Raw genomic sequence first — 19110 nt, forward strand, 5'->3', positions numbered from 1 at the left:
TGTACAAGGCGAGGAACAGTTTTAACATTTATCCTTGACTTTTTCTTTACCCGCATACAATTAATTACCGCCCAGAATAGCAGCCCTGGGATCAGCTGCTTCGGAAATGAAAACACATCAGTGTAAATGTGGAGCCAGCCGACTCTGGGAGTGTTGTTGCGCAGCCCACTGCAAACCTGCACCAGCATCCATTTGTAGTAAAAGTCATTATCACGTCAAAGCAGTGGTCTCCAACTCTATTCCAGAGGGGATGTGCATTTTCACAGTCCCACCATAATCCATATTCACTTTCTTAATTGGTTCAATTAGTTCTCTCAGATATTGTATGAATTTCGCACTCTGCCTGTCCCCAGATAAAGTCCAGTTAACGTATTACTGGGCAGAGGTTACAAATTGGGCTCCCAGTAGTGAGGCTTAATACACAGAGGATTTGAAGTCATTTATGTGGTTGAGTGGGCTAAAAACTGTATTGCTGACACTGTAATGGCTTCACCATTCAATCCTATGAAAGTCTTAAACTCATGGGAATTCACACAGACACACATGCCATATCAGGTAAAGATAACACAACAGGAGGTAAATATTCTTATAATATTATCTTGTTTATATTCACCAAGTGGCCATTTAATTCACACTCATTCTGTGAGGGCTGTGTATCTGAATGGCCCCTTGCTTCACACACACCCATTAAACCCTTATTAAATCAATGCTGGCATGTAGACTTGGCGATTAAGTTAGTGACATGCTAAACTATGTGGCTTAATGGTCACTCTGCTTTAACAGCTAAGTTAAAAATGCTGCACAGCCAGGAAATGGAGACACAGACACATGCACACATGTATGCATGTGCACACACTGTCAAACAAATGAGGCGGTTGCATTACTGTCCATCTAGTGAACAGAAAGCACGTATTGATCTGGAGGAGAAGCTCATACATCAGTGCGGTTAGGCAAAATGCCATTAAGGTGGAAGAGGAATAATGTACAGACATAAATGCTTTTGAGGCTTTGCTACTATGAACAGACTCTTGCTCCTTCATTAAACCGCCTTGCTCTCAGAATTTTAATTCTTTATTGCTCGTTTTGTTTTTTTTATCCCTTGTCTCTTCCCATTTAAAAAATATTTTTTCACCTTTTTCTTCCCGATAATCTCTTTCCATCTGTTTTGTGCCGATAGTGTATCTGTCCAGTTCAAGGTTTTGCATGAAAGTACAGTACAGTACAGTAGAGCACAGTGCAGGTGACTGAGGTGCAGCTGGCTGCATGTGGCTCTGGAGAGCGCCCCATCTTTCCTTTAACATTACCTTGTGCGTTCTGATGGACGGACTGGGAGTATCAGAATGATTCAGTGCTACAGGGTCAGGGTCTATGATAATGTACCATGGGGAACACTTCCATATAATGAACACAGTACATCTTCTTTAGAGGCCCTCTTGAGGAGCAAAGATGAGGACAGACACAGGAGAAAGAGGAGTGAATGAATGGCAGATCAAGAGAGATGTCAAGAAGGACAGACAGAATAAAGGACGAGGACAGAGAGAGAGCAGAAGGAGAGGAGAATAGTAAAGATGACAATAATGAGAGAGAACATTTTATGGGAGAGAAAAGAAGTAATAGAGAAAGAGGTATTGTTAATACAGTGCAGCCTCCACTTTGTGCTTCCTCTGCAGTACTTGTGAACACTCCTGGCTGTGTCACACACTTGCTCTTTCATATAAGCATCCTGCTGGTACTGTTAAAAAAAAAAAAGAAAAAAAAAAGGAGCGAAAAAGTTTTGTGTGCATATATTTATGTGTTTGTGTGTATATGAATGCGCATTTTTTCGGGAAGCTAATAACAAATTGTCATGCTCTTGATTTGTATGGATAAAGAAATCACAATGAGCCCCATAATGTGAGCTATTAGTGCATCATTCAAAGCAAGCTGCCATGTCTGTCAGTCACAGGAACTTACAAATCTCTCTGTGACAAGCTTGGGCTTTTGTCTTCAAGTCTTGAACAATAAAGTCATACAGCATTGACGGACATGCACATACGCCCAACTCACAACCCCCCATCTGTTAAACATTCATTATTCTCCAGCGTTGTCTTGCAGAGAGAAAACTGCCACGAGCAACAGATCCACACCAGGCTGGACTGAGAGGCTGCCTCTTTTCAAGTCGACTGCTGCTGGAGCCGGTTCCACATGGCACACAAGTGTGAAATTGGTGAGTAGATTACATGTGAGAGCTGTAATGTGCCAGCAGCAGGTCCATCGTTACAGGTCAATACTGATCAAACGTGGCTGATAATGTGTGCCGTGACTCAATATTTTTCGCTTATCTGTGCAGACATCAGGACACTAGTGAATCAAAAACTGTATTTATTGATAAAAATCCATTATAAAAGACCATGCAGTGTCATTTCCACATAAATTTTCCACTTCCATCATTTTTATGCTTTGTTTAAACTCAGTGTTTTTACAAATAAGGCAAGAGAAAACTGTGTTTCAGCATTTACAGTCTATGTATATATATATATATATATATATATATGTATGTCACTTCAGTTTCCATATTGTCATTGTTGCATTCTGATGATGTGAACCTGTTCCTCTATATGTACATAAAAAAATAAAGTCTTATAAATCATTGACTCATAATTGAAGTTTAGACCTGGCTTGACCCATTTGCAGTTCTCAGCTAAGTGATCAAAGAACCAATACAACGTCTTACTGCCCTCTGTCAATACACCTGATCTGACCTATTGGCTGAGGTGGAGAGGAGAACAGATCTATAGCATTGACAGCCTCCCCCTTTCTTGTCTGCTCTCTCATTAGATCCACTCTATTAAACTTCTTATGCATCTCTTTGTAGGCTGCTGGCTGGGGGCTGGGAAACAATCAGAGAGCCCTGCTGGTGGTTACTGAGCTTCACTATGGCTGAGAAATTTACTGAAAGAGCTGAAATACCCTGCTTTCACAGGCTGATGAAGACATTGGAAGGTTTTTCAAAGGCAACAGTAGAAACCATCTTTAAGTAGGTACAAAGTGTTATAGTGCTGTGAACAAGAACAGAAGTATTTCTGCAGCAGTGATAAAGGAATAGTTTGACATTTTGCTTTCTGGTGACGTTAGATAATAAGATCGATACCACTCTTGTGTCTATCTGGGAAAATATGAAACTGGAGCCACCAGCTGGTTAGCTTAGCAAGACTTCAAACAGGGGGAATCAGCTAAGCTGTCTCTGTTCAAAAATAACAACATATGCCCTTCTAAAACTCCCAGATTAACACATTGTATCATTTAAATCTGTGCAAATCTTAATCTGAGCAGTTGTACATCTTGAACAAACCAAGAAGTAATGTGTTAATAAATGAGCTTTAGATGTAACAGATGATGGTAGCTGGATTGTTTTTACTTTTGAATGGAGCCAGGGTAGCTGTTTCCAATCTTTATGTGCTCATGTACCTCTCCTCCCAACAGTGAATACATGTTCTTCTTAAACTGCGTCTTTTAAGATCATGTCACTGTTTGTATGTGGGTGTGTCGGAGAAATAAGATCACATGACTCTAGTGAGTGTTTGAGTGTTGACTTTGGTTTGTGTGTTTTAGCACTGTGCAGTTTGTTTGTGTGTGTGTGTGTGTGTGTGTGTGTGTGTGTGTGTGTGTGGTGTCATTCAGGGGTTGAGTTAAGGCGAATGGGACTGGGTGGCACAGAGCAGGCAGGGTCAGACATGGCCAAAGTCGTCACTCCCATCTTCTTCAGGGAACGCTCGTCTGTCACGGAGATGGAGCGAGAGATAAAAGGACGAGAGGCAGTTGCTGGGCCTGAGATGGACAGATAGATGGATAGAGACAGAGATTTTTTTTTTAAATTGTTCCTTTTTCTTTCATCCACCTTTCTGTTTGTCTATAAACTTTGACAAAATTTCACATTATGCCAATAATGGAAATTGAAAGTGAAATTAAGAGATACTGCTGGAGAAAGAATAAGATACACATGACATGAAAGAAACAACAAGACAGAGATAAAAGAGGAGGAAAATCAAAAGCGACACTGAGAAAAAGAGAAACGGGGAGAACTCTGTTTGTGTTTTCAATTTATTTAAGTATACTTAAGATCTGTGCCGTACACTTAGATTCCCATTACTTAAATCCCTTATTGGCATTCAACTCATACATCAGACTTTTTATTAGACTCTCTGGAGTAAATGACATCCATTTACTTTTATTATGGCAGATGAATGAAATGAAAACTATTACTGGGTCTGTGCAGAGATAAATGCAGTAGCAGTGTTTGTCCTGTAGGGGTTCATGGCAGTGCAGCGAACTGCAGCAGGTTGAGCAATGACTGCAGATTTGTTGCAGCTTGATGTCTCTCATCACACGCACAGAGGGAGAGGGTGAGGGAGAGCACAGGCAGCAAGATGCTACAGGCCATATTTAGGAATTCTACCTTTGATATCGCTCACATCCAGCTGAGGTTCAGCAGACGAACCAGCAGGGGGCAGGGTGACCACATACACACGCAACACACGTGCACACACACACACACACACACACACGCACAAAACACATATGCCCAGACACAGACCCCCACTGGGGCTGACATTTGCAGTTAAGTGCTGCAATGGCTGGTTATTTATGTTGAGAGGGCTTGTGCTGGGGTGAGTTCAGCAGGTGGCTGCATTACACTGTTTATCGGACCGACGCAGTGGCATTATCACTTCATGAGCCAACCTACACTCTTCTCCCTCCCTACATCTGTCTTTCTGCCATCCATTTCTGTGCATACACCCACTGTCTCTCCCTGCTTACTGCTCCTTGTGCTGTGAAATTCCTCCTGACTGCACTTCCCTCAGTTTTTCTCTCACAGATGTACACAAGCCATCTGGGCACTTGTAGGTCATTGCTAAGACACTACAGGTGCAACCACCACTCTGTTCAAGCTTGTAAGCATTAGAGTTATTCGCTCTTCCTGTTTTGTAGACTAATGACAGCAATTTATAATATGGCAGACTGAAAACTGTAAATACAAAATACTTGTTCAGATTTATTGTAAATTCATAATAATTGAAAAATATGTGGTTTAGATGAGAATCAGCGTGCTTTCCCTGTACATGTTGGGCCGTATCCCTGTTTATTATGCCAAATGCAATTACTGTAGAGTAATTACTGTATACACCTCAGAATAGCTCTTTTGATCTACGACTCATCTCAGTCCCTGTTTTCTGTGTGTCTACCTTTACCGCTCTCCTCTTCCTCCTCTGTGGTATTTCAGTACAGTGAAGGTCAGGTGCTGCAGCCTCACCTTTGATTTTGCTGTTGGTCTTCTCTTGCATCGTCCGCTCGTACTCTCTCACATCCTCCAAACTCAGCCCTGTGGGGAATTCAAAGTATACATGCGCATACATGGCATCAGAACAGAGTGTGAAATATGCATTCAATTTCACAGGGTGTATACTAAAGGTAAAATCTTATTTAAAAATACAACAGAGCACAAATGCACTGTTCTGAATCTTTTACTCTGTACTTAAGACATGCAAAACTTTGCATTGCGACTGTATTTTTGACTCACCATGCCATTCATCTGTCCAAGCTACTGCCTGCCTGTGGCCAACCAGGAGAATGTCCCGGATATTCTAAAATAATAACCGAAACACAAAGAAAATGTGTGCAGCTCAGTTTGTCATCCTCAGAAAAGAACAATGCTTTTGTGGAAGTTGAAAAATGAGACCATAGTTGCGATAACTGGAAACATAGCCCAGATTAGAGGTAGCTTATCTCAGTAGTATTGTTTGCTCTAGCCTTACTCATAACTAAAACCACATTTCCATAAACACTCCTAATTTACAGTAACAATATTGGGGAAAAACAGAGTTGCTAGTTTTGCTTTTAGTGCTTTCGCTTTTTATTTCATGCTTCATTGCTTTGCTTCATGGTGAAGGAAAAATGTGCTGAAAGTGTTTTTTCCACTGAGACTCTATTTTGAGAAACTGAAAAGCTTTGCTTTGTCTGCACTGAAACAACACAGGCCCTCTTACTGATTTGTCATGTAAAGCATTACAGGAAATATCCCAATAAATTTGACATAAGTTTGGTTTACGCACAATCCTTCACAGAGGTCATTTGAGGCCAACAGTCTTATCAGTATAGGCCTGGTAATTATAATAATGTCTAGAACCTACTGTTATAATGATTGTATGTATTTGTGCGAGAATGCAACATAAGGAAAACTCAGTTACGAACAGAGGTGGGAAGTAACGAAGTACAAATACTTTGTTATTGTACTTAAGTAGATTTTTCAGGTACCTGTACTTTACACGAATATTTTTTATCTGATGACTTTTTACTCGTACTCCCTACATATAAACACAGACATATGTAGTTTCTACTCCTTACATTATCAAAACAGGCTCGTTACTTTTTCAACCTCCGCGGATGACGACACGATGTAAAAAACGTAACTAACTAGAGAGGGAAATCGAGTGAGTGTACAGGTTATGATAGAGAGAAAACTTGCAGTGCGACAGGGAGGAAGAAAGGGTTCCAGGGAGTGTTGCAGTGTCCGACTACAATGCAGCAGATTCAGAAAAGCATCCATGGCCGTACTTAAAAGAACTGTTCGATTTTGTCGGCTCCAAGAATGATTGATGGCGAATCCATTGTGTTTTGTTTCCTGTACTAGCACTGTGCAGGTTATTAATAAAAGAAGAATTTCCTGTTTTTTGTGCTGAACTTCTTTAGTTTTGCTGAGTTATCAAAAGATGTATTACTTTTTACTTAACTACATTTTAGGCACTGTACTGTCTTACTTTTACTTGAGTAAAGGAGCTGAGTCAGTACTACTTTTTTTCCCACAAGTATCTGTACTTCTACTAAAGTATAGAATGTGAGTATTTAGGGCCACCTCTGATTACGGATAACTAATCAGGACAATTGATGACTAGCACTATACATGTGTAAAGTCAAATATGTAGATATCATTGCTTGAGTAAAAAAGAGCATGTTATAAAATCCAATTAGCTGCAAATTTAAAATGTTCAATCTTGTATCACACCTGTAACCATAGTTACAGATCTTATCTCAGGCCAGTCCATGTTTACCTCAACACAGAGCAAAGGCATGATGGGATAAAAAACAAAACAAAACAAAACAAAAAAAAATACTGTCTCACTCTGTGTATGAACTCCTCAGTCTTGGTCTGGAAGCCGTAGACCTCGAAACTGCACTGCACTCTCTTGTAGGAGCACATAATGGGATTGTGGTCTTCTCTCCAGCTCTTCTCCAGAGGCCCTCGGCCAGTTTTGCTTGACTGCCAGTGACTCAGATCCTGCATAGAGCAAACAGTGGGTCTATATGTCTATACCAGCTGAGTCTGCAGAAACATAGGTCCTGTGAGACATCTTCAAGAGCTATGGATCTATATATGTACACTATGTGTGTGTGTGTGTGTGTGTGTGTGTGTGTGTGTGTGTGTGTGTGTGTGTGTGTGAGTGAGAGAGAGCGCGCGAAAGCGCAAATGTAACAAAATGCGTGTAGAGGCGCAAGTAGATTGATGCTCAACACAGCCCATAGTATCCAAGTGTGACAACACATATTATGCTTCTGACCAAAGAATGATTGAACGATGTGTTATATTCTCACCATGTCAATTAATGTGTAGTTTTTGTGTGTGCATACGTGCGCGCTTGTGTACATTATGTGTATACATCTACGTTGATGTGTGCCTGTTTGCATGCTCCTGTGTACCCAATCATGTGAATTGACCTTTATTTCCAGGGACTTGCAGGCAGTAAAGTGTAAAACTACCCGGGGGAGGGTTTAAAAGAGACGAGTGGGTGTTTTATTGATTTATGTTCCTTCAGATACAAAATCTTAAGTACATTTGTACGTTATCATTTGGGAGCTGTTGTTGTCACATGTTGATTATGAGTTATTTTTTCTAGTTTGACATTCTTGAAAGGACACATTTGCTTTCTTTCTGAGAGTTAGATGAGTAGATTTAAGCACTTGGCACGATCCATGCAGCGACACGGGCACAGTCTCCTCTGCGTGTGTGCACACTGTCTGCGTGAATGGTGCTTTCATGTGTGCAGGACATGTCATTGCTCACTGTAATGGTGGCTGTGGAATAATTTACAGCAAGGACACCAAAAGAGAACAGAAGAAGAAGAGAAGCTGAAAGCAGGCAAAGCCATGTGCCAATTCTGACATTGGCTGTATGTTGCCATTCCACAGCATGGGTCTTGTCTTCTACATTTCTTTCTTGTTCTGCAGTTCTTTATATATACATTAATGATTGCCAGTGTGTTTTAGAATAAATTGGAAAAGCCGGTGACTGGGTTGGGGGAACCACAGACCAGTAAGCAACTCATGAACAATGAAATAATAATGAATGTGATTGACCTTTATTGTAATCATAAGTTTTAATTTGCAAAGACTCAATACAGTCAACAATGCTACCATTTTGCTTGTGTGTGACTGATCTCCATGTTTGTGTATTTGTAGTACAGTACATACCTCTGACTCTTTGTAGTGTTTTTCAGGGATGGGGTCATTCAAGATATCCAGGAAACTCACACTCTCTGGAGGAGTCGGCTTGTCCCCAAACACCTACATCCAAACAGATGGGGGAGGTCATACAGTATAATGAGAGCAGGCACACATACACATAATTCTCTGTGTACTCTCACGCAGATGCCGTCACTCACTCAGTCGAGAGCAGGATGAGAGTAGATGAGTAACTGTGTAGAAAACTGAGGTCACACACCATAACACCTCTCACTATATCCCACCCTGAGGCCCATGGAGCAAATCACACTGGAGCAGAGAGAAGAGAGGAGGGGGTGAAGAGATAAAAAAAAAAAAAAAAAACAAGGACGTATGTGAGATATTAAAAGAGAGGAGAAAAGAAGAGTTATGAGAGTGGAATACGCTTTTCCTTGAAAGAGAATGGAAGGAAGCTAGGAAGAGAGGGGAGGCTGCACTTTTATGACCTTGTTTAAAATTAGTTCGGAGGGTCCTGTGGAAGTTGCTCGTTTCACAGTTGAAGACTAACAAATAAGAAAAACTGGCTATTAGATAAAACCCCACCACACTCCTGTGATGTGTCTACTCAGGTCTAGCTCCCTCTTATGGAATCTGCTCCATTAGTGTTGCTTTACTTGGATGGTGCTGTGTTTTCTATGTGGTGTAGATAGAAAGCCTTGGTATTCAAATATTTCACTTGTATGTTAAAACAGGAAAACGTATCTAAACACTTGTTTATATTTTGGGATTATATTATTAGTTGTCACATGAACTGTTCTATGTAGTACTACATCTAATTATTATTTTAGTTATAGTTTATTCTATTGATTACTTGCTTAATTGATTGAATGATTGATTTGCAAAATCTTAGAAAATAAACACGTTTTACACAAATATCAAAATAATAAATTTACTGTCAATTGACTATTCAGTTAACAGTATTTCAGCTCTAATTGCAATTGGTAAATTTAATCTATAACTTCATAATTTGTGTGTTTGGAACTTTGGATCTAACAATATAATTTGCACCAACAACAGCTGTCAACTACATGCAAGTCAAGTGAAAAGTACAATATTCACCACTAAATGTAGTAGAGTAAAAGTATAAAAATCCATTTGTATAAATGTACTCATGTTACTTTACTCCATTAGGCATTGAATTTCATATGATGAGTGTACATAATCCGCAGCTTAATAAATGTTTATCTGCCTGCAATAAAACCATGTAACAAAAAAGAGTCACCACATTTCTCCACTGGCAGAATTTTTGATCTGCATATTTTGACATGCTGGGTCTTGTTTCTTAATTACACAGCGTAGACTGAAGAGGCTCACAGAGTTGCAGTTCAGTGTGAATTTCTGTTGGTGCAATTTATGTGTGTCGGCCTTGGACAAAATGCAGCGTAGCAGCCGTGCTCAACACACTGCATGTCCGTTTAATTGGTCTGCCAATACTGCATTTTGTGCTTTGCTTGTTTTTGTTGTAATGGCCACATCAATTTAATGAACATTTTCTTTGTGCTGCCGAGAAAATTGCTGTTTCTTTACTTCACCTGGTCTCTCTCCGCCCCCACTCTTTAATCACTAATCTTTCTCACTTCTCACTTGCTCTCAGTCATACTCACATTGCTGTTATTGCCATTGTTGTTCTCGAATCTTGTCTCAATACGGATGCTGAACTTGGGGAGATATGATACCTGCAGGGTGACCACGGGTTTTAAAAAAAAAAAAGAAAAGAAAAGACATATTCTGTGATACTGTTAAGAGTTGAGCTCTGTTGCATTGACGTACAGTAAATGATGTGGGAACACTTACTGAGTACTCTGCAGCAACAGGGACATGCAATATTGACAGGAAGAAACATCATTAGTTACATGCACAGACATGTATATTCACTGGAAATTCAGCTCTTAACGGTAAGACCAGTTTTGTATAATTTATTGATGTGAAACTAACCTGATGTTCAACACAAGCAAAAAGCTCACATTAATACCTGTGATGGTGTACGGGTAGAAGTTCCAGGCCTTTTCTGTCACGTAGAAGAGTCGCGGGACAAATGCTTTGGCCCAGGACGGCAGTTTACTGAAGGAGTAAAGGAAGAAAGAAACGTCAGGGAATGGAAGAATGAAATGAGCAGGAAAAGGAGGTTATAGAAGGAGATGGGTTGATGCCAAGTGTTTTCTTTGTTCCATTTATAGCCAGATTACCTGTAGGCTACTCTCACCACAGCGTTCGTTTGTGTGACTCATTCCCAATTATACCTGTAGTGATGAATCGTTATTGTAGGCTGTGATTGATGTAATAAAACAATCTGCAGTCGCTGTTGTGACGTATGTCTGGAGTGTGTGTATTCTAGTATATCTTTACTAATGAGGACTAAATGTCCCACAAGCACAGAAAGATTAGGAAAATCCTCCACAGTGAGAACATTTCTTTGCTTCTTTAACAGTTTATTTTAGGATTAGGCCTTGGGTTTATAATGGTGATTAGAGTAAGATTTGAGGTTACATTAGGGTAATGAGTATGTGTAGCTTAGGGTAGGGAAATGAATTTAGACTTAGAAAAGTGTTGTGGTTTTCATTTTTAGAATGCGCTGTCACCCTGAGCACAAAGCTAATAAATGAACCAACACAATAACAGGAACAGTGTAGTCACCCAATGTTTCAAATTCTTGCGACTGAACAGTGACGCACAACAACAGCAGCATTTTAGTTCTAATATTGCTCGCGCACTTCTGTTGTTTAAGGGCCGTAGATCACCTGCTGTTTAGCGATCTTGGAAAAATAATCGCTTTGCTTCAGCTTGATGTCAATTTAAAAATCATTTGAGTAGTAGTATTCTAAGCTTTGTAAGCACTATATTAAAAACGCAGTATTTTATAGCACAGTATAGTTGTGTTAAAAATTCAAGACGAATTTGTAAGAAGATGCAATATTTTTAAAGGTTTGATGATGCTCTGTCAAAAAATATGACTTCTTGTTCTCTGACGCATTCATACCTGGGGTATAAACAGACAATGAATGATTGATAACACACAAATACCTATTATGAGGGGGGAGGGGGGTTTCTCGGTTGGGTTAAACAAACTAGATAAACTCTTGAACTTTACACATGGTAGTAGGTGAATTTTCTTAGTTTTATGAGAGCCAGACTACATGTTCTGCCCTGTTTCCAGTACACGTACATGATAAGCTGCCAGCTGTAAATATTCAGTCTACAGATATGATACTGGTAACTCGTTGATTCAGAGCAAATAAGCATATTTCCCAGTTAAGTAATTCTATGATAAACATTTAGAAATGTCCTGATATCTGTTTACAGCTGTAACATCTATGTGTTTCTGTGTTGCCTATAAATGCTTTAAAAATGAGTTAAAGTAAAAAGTTTACCATCATCTAAATGTACTGTAAGAACATGGTGACAGTGTGAAAAGCCTCTGACAGTCAACACTGATATATGTTTCAGGCAGAGGATACCTGGACTTTGGATGTAGGCAAGTCATATTGTGCTGTGCTGGTGTTACTATAGCAAAACGATGTTTTACTGCCTATAACTAGTGATATCTGCATTTTATCACTGTACCTGTTGAGGTAGATTCTCTTTTCAGTCAGCTGTCCCGGGCCATACTGGGGGTGAATGTCTGGTTCATTCTTCACCACTTCCACGCCTTCTCCTCCACCGCTCTGCTCACAGCTGTGCTTACTGATCGTGTAGAGCTGCCCGATCCTGTACTGGAGCCCGAGGAGAGGTTTAGGATGAGGTTTATCGTGGTGAGGATGTGGGAGGGTGAGGAGAGAGGAAAAATAACTGGTGAGCTGATGAGATGCACAAAACAAAATTATTTTCATAATCCTCAAGATGCTATCTAAAGTGATGCATTTTAATTGCAGTGTTGGTTTAATTCAAAAGGTGTTTGGTAATTGCAGTCGTGGATGAAGGAACGTTTTAATTGAGCAGGTAGGCCCTCATGTTTATTGCTGATATATTAAAACAATATTACATAACTTTTGAAAGGATTCATTTTTTTCTTACATTGGCAGTACACGGCATCTTTGCAGACTTTCTCAGATGTTTCAGAAGTTACAGGTTTTTTTTTTTTTTTTTTTTTTTAACTTATGGTGCCCAGTGTTTGCAAACAGAATCAAACTCCTTCACCTGTGCTGGTGTTACACGAAGAACTGAGCATTGTCATGTAAGTGTTGTGGCCACAGTAGCTACTGTTCAGAAAAACATATATACTGTAGTCTTCATTAAACCTTTTGAGCTTTTTCACAACATGTTTTTATTGTTATTTCTAGTATCTGCTCTGTACAGCTCTCCATCCATCCATTAGTTATAATGACTATGCTTTAGAGGGTAACGATGTGCTGGAGCCCATTCTAGGTGACATTTAGCGAGACGCGGGGTTCACCAGTCGCAAGTCGCCAGTTTTTCACAGTGCTGACACATAGAGACATATGATTATTCACACTCTCATTCACACCACCACCACGGTTTCTATTATACTTCTACTTAGAAGCTGAATCAAGTGGCTTCTTCAGTCTGTCACACTGAAGAAGCCACTTGATTAGTGCTGAAACGTTTTGACCTAACTAAATAGAAGTCCAGTTGCCATGACTCAGCTTCTAGATAACCTCACCTTTGACAACCGAGAATCTTCACAGACATTATAGATCTATTGTATTTTTGGAATTGAAAAATATAACCAAATATAATCAGCTGGAAGGTCAAAATGAGCCAGAACCATTGTGCATTATCACTGTTGTGCCTGTGGTTGGATTTGCAAAACACTGCAGTACAGGATTTGTCCAAGTGGTAATAATTTTAAAATACAATAAGTCTTCTTGTCCCCAGCACCAGGTCAGAGTGAGATTTAAAATTTTATTTTTTTCCACCGAATCGATATTCTATATTAGAGGGTGAAAACACATTTATAATAACAAATCTGTCGATGTTGATGCTATTGAGCAACTCTACAAATCTAATGCAGTTAAATCTAGCACTACAATACTATACTGTCCATTTCAATCATTTGGTAAGCTTTGGGCAGCAGAATCTACTACACCTGACTACCTTCTCAAAATGGTGGTGGCAGGGCACATTTCAGTAACTTATATAGCCTGGTCCCTGTACCTGGACTGCTAGGGTGGAAATTATAATGACCTTCAGCCAGTGGGGGGAAGTAGCAAGTGAGAGTGGCGACAGAAACTCTCCTGGCAACAGGTTCGGCCACAGCTGCTGAATCAGAATTTGCCTTGACAGGCACTTTCTCGGTGATACTTAGATGCAAACTTTGTATTTTTTTTATTTGTTTTTTGAACAGCCACTTGCTGTGTATAAAATTTTTCCTCCAGTGACCATATCAGACATCAAACTTTTATTTTTCCAGTGAGGCTGAGTGCATAGTCTCTAAATTGGGGAGGGGAGGGGACTTTTTCTCTGCTGCAGCTCCAGTTTCTGCTCAGTGCTGATGAGGCGAGAGTATCTTCTGTTAGTGATTCTAAAGTGGACGAGGCCTTTGGGCTTCAGGGCCCACAGAGCCACTCCTGCCTTCAGCTGTTTACAAAACACATTCTTTGCACAGTAATTGCATGATTGCTGTCGTCTTCTTTCTCTCCTACTTTCTTTCTATTTATAGTGTTTTGTTTGTTTTATTTCCAAATGATTTGGTGACATTTGTTTTAAAAGTTCTGGAAAAGCAATAAAATTACACTGTAAACAACTTAAGTGTTCTGCAGTGGCCACCTTAATGTAATTCATTTTGTTGCCCTATTTTGGTGTGCCGCTAAAGCTTTCTTTTAATTAAATGCAGAAACAGAGGAAGAGACAGAAAATCAGGGGGAAGATAACAGTTTGCCATTCTTCACTGTACTCTGCAGACATCATGTGACACTCCTCCTCCTTGTTCCAATTACTGTAGAATGTCAACGTTCAGTATTTACTTACTGGGAATTAATTTATCATAACAATGAGTGCATTTACCAACAACAGTGCAATGGGCTCCTCCCACACACCGGTTGCTTTCTGAAAAACAAATCTCGAGGTGTCCTTAAAATCACTATTATGTACTCTGACTTTGCCGAGATGACCGATGCGTTGAGAAACTCATTCATTTGGCATTTTGGCATTTGATATTTACCTCATTGTGTCCTTTCAAAAAAAAAAAAAAAAAGCAGCAGATAGGTAAGAGGTAAACATATATCATCATTGCCAGGCACAGGCTCTGCAGGTAGCGTCACTGTGTCAGCCAGTGAAAATGAAAGTATTTACGACTGAGATGGAAAAAATGTGCAAGGCAACTTTTTAAAACTTGTAATAAAAAATCTGAGTACAAAGAATTGAATTTGTCATGTAACCAATGATCTGAAAATGAAAATATATAAATGTTTTTGTAAAAAAAAAAAAAAAAAGCACTTGTATACGTAAATAATAAATATCTTCTACTCTCTTTGAAGCAATGATTTCCAGTACCTCTAAAAAGTATTCTCACAGGTTGTGATCATGTATTTCCGGCTTTACAACATTAAGTCAAATTAAATTTAATGTGTGTAATGTGATCAACATTAACAGTATGAGTCATCACTCCATTTCCTAATGACTGATTTGTATCCGTCGTGTGACTTGTGCTTTTTTTTTTTTTTTTATCTCCATAGGGCTGGTTTTGCTATGACACTAACAGACAAACAGTAGGACTTTCCCGATTGTTAATAGTACAGTCAACTGAAATCCACACAGGTGAACTCCATTGATGTCACCAGTAATGTACCAAAGATGATTTTAGTCCTGATAAGAAGGCCAAATGGAATGTACTGTATCTATCACTTTAAGAGTATTTACATAGTAGAAATCTGTTGTACAGTAAATTAGTACTTATGTTTTCTGTTAAATAGCTTTTGGTTCACAGCTTTAAATCTATAAAATATGAAAAGGTCATTTTTTTATAGGCCCTGTTGCCTAAATTATTATGACTTTACAGGTTGGCCGATGGGATAATACTTGTGGGATATGCTTTTGTCCAGAGTGACATTTGTTAATCTCTACACAAAGATTTGGGTTCAGGAGGTGGAGATAAAACCACCTGTACCTCTAGTACCTGTACCACACCTGCCAAGTGTGAGCTTTTGCCTCCAGCAGAACATAGTGCTGTTCAGTCCTTAACACAGTTTAGCTATATTGTGTTACCACTGGATATTTCACACCTGAAAATCAACACTATACCCTGTGAAAGTGGAGCAAGGGTTAGGACATTGTAAATAGCTTGGACTGAGGTAACTGTCATGATTTGATACTCCTTCAAATAAGCTGCACTTAAACTTACATTACATTCAGGCGAAAGAGGATTTGCTGCAAGCTCAGGTCTCTGTGTGCCCTGCACGATACTGTAAATCCTATTTTGGACTGCTATTTGTCACTGTCATTGTTGTGGTAACAGGTAGAATTGAAGGGCGTGGAGAATGGTATAGGACGTGATGAGGACGTTCCTTTCGAAGGACATTTTGGTGCATAACTCCCTTGCCCGCCCATCTTTTCCCTTTTACACGATCTTCTTTGTTTGTAAACCTGTAGGCCAGATACCTTTTGTTTAAGTTGAGGTTGCAAAGCTGTAACAGGTCTGACTAGTTTGTGTGCTGCCAGGAGTGCTAAAGCAAACACGAAAAATAGAGAAGCAGACAGATGGGGAGATAATTTAGATACAACAGCAGTGTTACTGTATGTTGCTGCTAGCCAGGTGTTGTGCGTTGGCTCTGTTAAATTGGTTGAGCCCATTGCTGCTGAACATACCTCTCTCGCCAATGTGCCAAAGCTCCCACGGAGCAGCCGCAGGAGGTCTGTGCGCTCTGTTGGCACTTTTCTTATCAGCACATTAACACTTTCAAGATTACAAGTTGAAACAATGTTTTCACTTTAGAAATAAAAATCCTCTCTATGGTCTTTGAGTTTACAGCTGTAGGAGGTTATTGTATGTGTGTGTGTGTGTGTGTGTGTGTCTGAGTGTGGGAAAGACAAACACACTTACCTCATCTACAGTCAGTGGCATACATATGCGGTACTCTTTCATCAACATGGTGCTGTTACAGAGTGGACCCTTTTTTTGAACCGTGTCTGTCTCAGCTGTCTTGGCTGCACAGCAGACACGCTCAGGCAAGCCACACTGCTGTTAGACTGCAGTGACCTCTTTTCTGACACGTTTCTTCCTTTGTTTTGCTGATGTCAGTCGTCCATGGAGTTAAGTCCAGTCCTCTCTGTCAATGAGTATCTGCTGTTTTTTTTTTTTTTTTCCCTTTCGCTCACTCCCTGCAGCCTTTTTTTGTTTTTTTGTTTTTTTTTTTTTGTTTCTCTGCCTCAGATAAACTGCACTCAACTTTTTAACTGCTGCCTCTCCTGCCTTTTCTTGTTACTTCTGCTTTCTGTTGTCCTGACTTCAGCTGCCCTTTTTGCTTACTGTTTTTCTCACTCGGTTTGTTTGTTTTCCTCCACCGCTGAGAAAGTGGTAATTAGCTGTGAGGTAAGACTGAAACCTACTCCTAACCAAGTCTGCCTGTTCTTTCCCTTTCTCTTCTGGTCTGTCCTTTGCTTTAATTCCACCTCAGACTTCTCATGTGTAACCTCGCTGTCTGCTCCGCGCTCCTCCCTTTCCCCTCAACCACCCTCGGCTGCTTTCAGTTCCTCACAAAATTCCTTTGCCTGTTCACTCCTTATCTATTTTCTTTCTCCCTCACTCCCATAGTATCCGCTCTCCGCCCACTGTACTTTAATACCTCCTCACCTGTGCGCCCCCCCTCCACCTTCTCTGATCTCTATCTGTTCTTTATTCTGTTGCTAGTGCTATTTTTAGCAGTACCCCTCATTGTCATCTTTCTATTTCTGGGGACATTAAGCAACACAGTTTGTTAACATCAGTCTTTGAAATTGAAGCACATTTCTCACCTCCTCTCCAACACTTAGGCTGTGACAGTACTTATATGAATGACTGATACTCAGGGGTATTCAGCGTGGGCCGTTGGATTAAATATTACCAGAGCCATGTGGATTTCCATTAAGCACAGACTCGCTTACGTTGTGCAACCTCATGACCTTCAGCTCGGTTTAATTGAATCCGTGCGTAGTCAATGAGTAGAATCAAAGTGGTTGTAATTTCTCACCTATGTCCTTGAGTCGTGGGCCCTTCTCCTTTTTTGTGTGAGTTAAAGCTGCTGGTACCTGCTCAGCACTTATTGTTGTCCCCCCATCAAATGGGAGAAGCAGCTGTTTGGCCTCTCTGGGTCAGTCTGGAAGGGTCAGAACCAATAACTAGGCCCTGGATTCTTTCTCTCTGGTGGAATTCACTTGCTTTTCTTAGTGTGCATTGAGACGGGGGCCAGAGTGGCTCACTTCTCCACATGTCTTCGCTATCATCCGCTCTGCAGTGAGAGAGCGGTGAAAACAAATTCCTGGTGGGGTTTGCTCCTATCTTATCAGATCAGTGTTTAGAGAAGGGAAGCCACTTCAGAGAGCTGAGGTGTGCTTTGCTTGTCTCTGCCTCGATCCTCCCCGGACTCAGCGAGCACAGAGCCCTGACAGCACATGCATCACCACAGTTAAAAGGATGATTGGTGGTGACTTAGATGTATTTTCAGCAGTTGATCTAGTCATTGATTAACTTTGAGTCATTATTTAATTGTGGTTTAAGAGCTGTTTGGGAACTTGGGTAGCAGTTGTTATAGATGGCAGCGGGTGATTGATTTGCAAATTATGAAGGTGAAAAAAAGATTGGTTTCCTGATTGATTAATAGATTAAATAGATGTTTAGTGTAGTCTAATGTGTATCCTCTTCCCTGTTTTTAAAAAAAAAAAAAAAGGAGGTGTAGGTATTGTAGGATTTAAAGGAGGAATTAAATGGAGAGAGAGAGGCCTCATTTACACCTGGAATTAAAACATGATCTTCAGATGGATACATTATCTAGATAACAACATTTGATCCACAGAACCTGGTATTAATAAGTGTTTTCATTATCTTGGTTCTGCCTATACTGTAATCAAATCTCTGCTTAGCAGAGATACAGAGTGCAACTAATTTGCTTGCAGATGTGACCAAAAATCTGTTGACTAGACTAGACTTTTTGCTTGGTCGCACTTGTACATCTAGCATCCGCAGGTCTGTGTGTATGACTCTTAACGTTATGTTTTTCCCTCAATGAAAGTAAATATAAATCAAAGACAATTTAGGGGCGGGTCTTCACCTCTGATTGACTCTGATTGGCATGTTCCGATTTGAAATCAAGACCTGGCTACTCATCAATGACAGAACCATGGTAACTTAGTTCAGGAGGAGCTGAAGCAGGCCTATACATAGTTTTTTCAAGAAAAACTCTGTGCTTAACACTAATACAGATATACTCAACCTGGGCCCTGGCAGGTTCAATCCAGACCTGAGAAAAACATTGGTCTCTGTTGCCACTGGTAAGATTCCTAACCCTGACCCAGAATCAGGGATAGAAATAACATCAGAGCCACAGGTAAGGGAAGAAAAAAAGCAAAAATTCCTTTCATAAAGATTGGCTCATACAGATCTTACAGTTGAGGTATGACAAATTTAGCAATGCAATACATTGCATATAC

General features: G+C 40.1%; 1 protein-coding gene across 2 annotated transcripts; it reads right to left on the reverse strand.

The window, feature by feature from the left end:
- Positions 1–2344: 2344 nt before the first annotated feature.
- On the reverse strand, positions 2345–17195 carry pitpnc1b (phosphatidylinositol transfer protein cytoplasmic 1b). 2 transcript variants are annotated; one of them, XM_026317175.2, is made up of 11 exons: positions 16529–17195; positions 12094–12242; positions 10505–10593; positions 10327–10334; positions 10137–10208; positions 8503–8595; positions 7157–7312; positions 5558–5621; positions 5291–5359; positions 3630–3807; positions 2345–3598 (listed from the first exon to the last, which is right to left on the reverse strand). In XM_026317175.2, exons 1-10 carry the CDS (start codon positions 16574–16576, stop codon positions 3653–3655), a joined length of 903 nt encoding a protein of 300 aa, XP_026172960.1. In that variant the 5' UTR covers positions 16577–17195; the 3' UTR covers positions 2345–3598; positions 3630–3652. The 2 variants fall into 2 exon arrangements, with proteins under 2 accessions (XP_026172960.1, XP_026172959.1); XM_026317174.2 differs by having other exon boundaries at positions 2345–3807; positions 16529–17194.
- Positions 17196–19110: the final 1915 nt, after the last annotated feature.

Source organism: Mastacembelus armatus, chromosome 16, assembly GCF_900324485.2.
Source record: "Mastacembelus armatus chromosome 16, fMasArm1.2, whole genome shotgun sequence".
Lineage (NCBI taxonomy): Eukaryota > Metazoa > Chordata > Actinopteri > Synbranchiformes > Mastacembelidae > Mastacembelus > Mastacembelus armatus.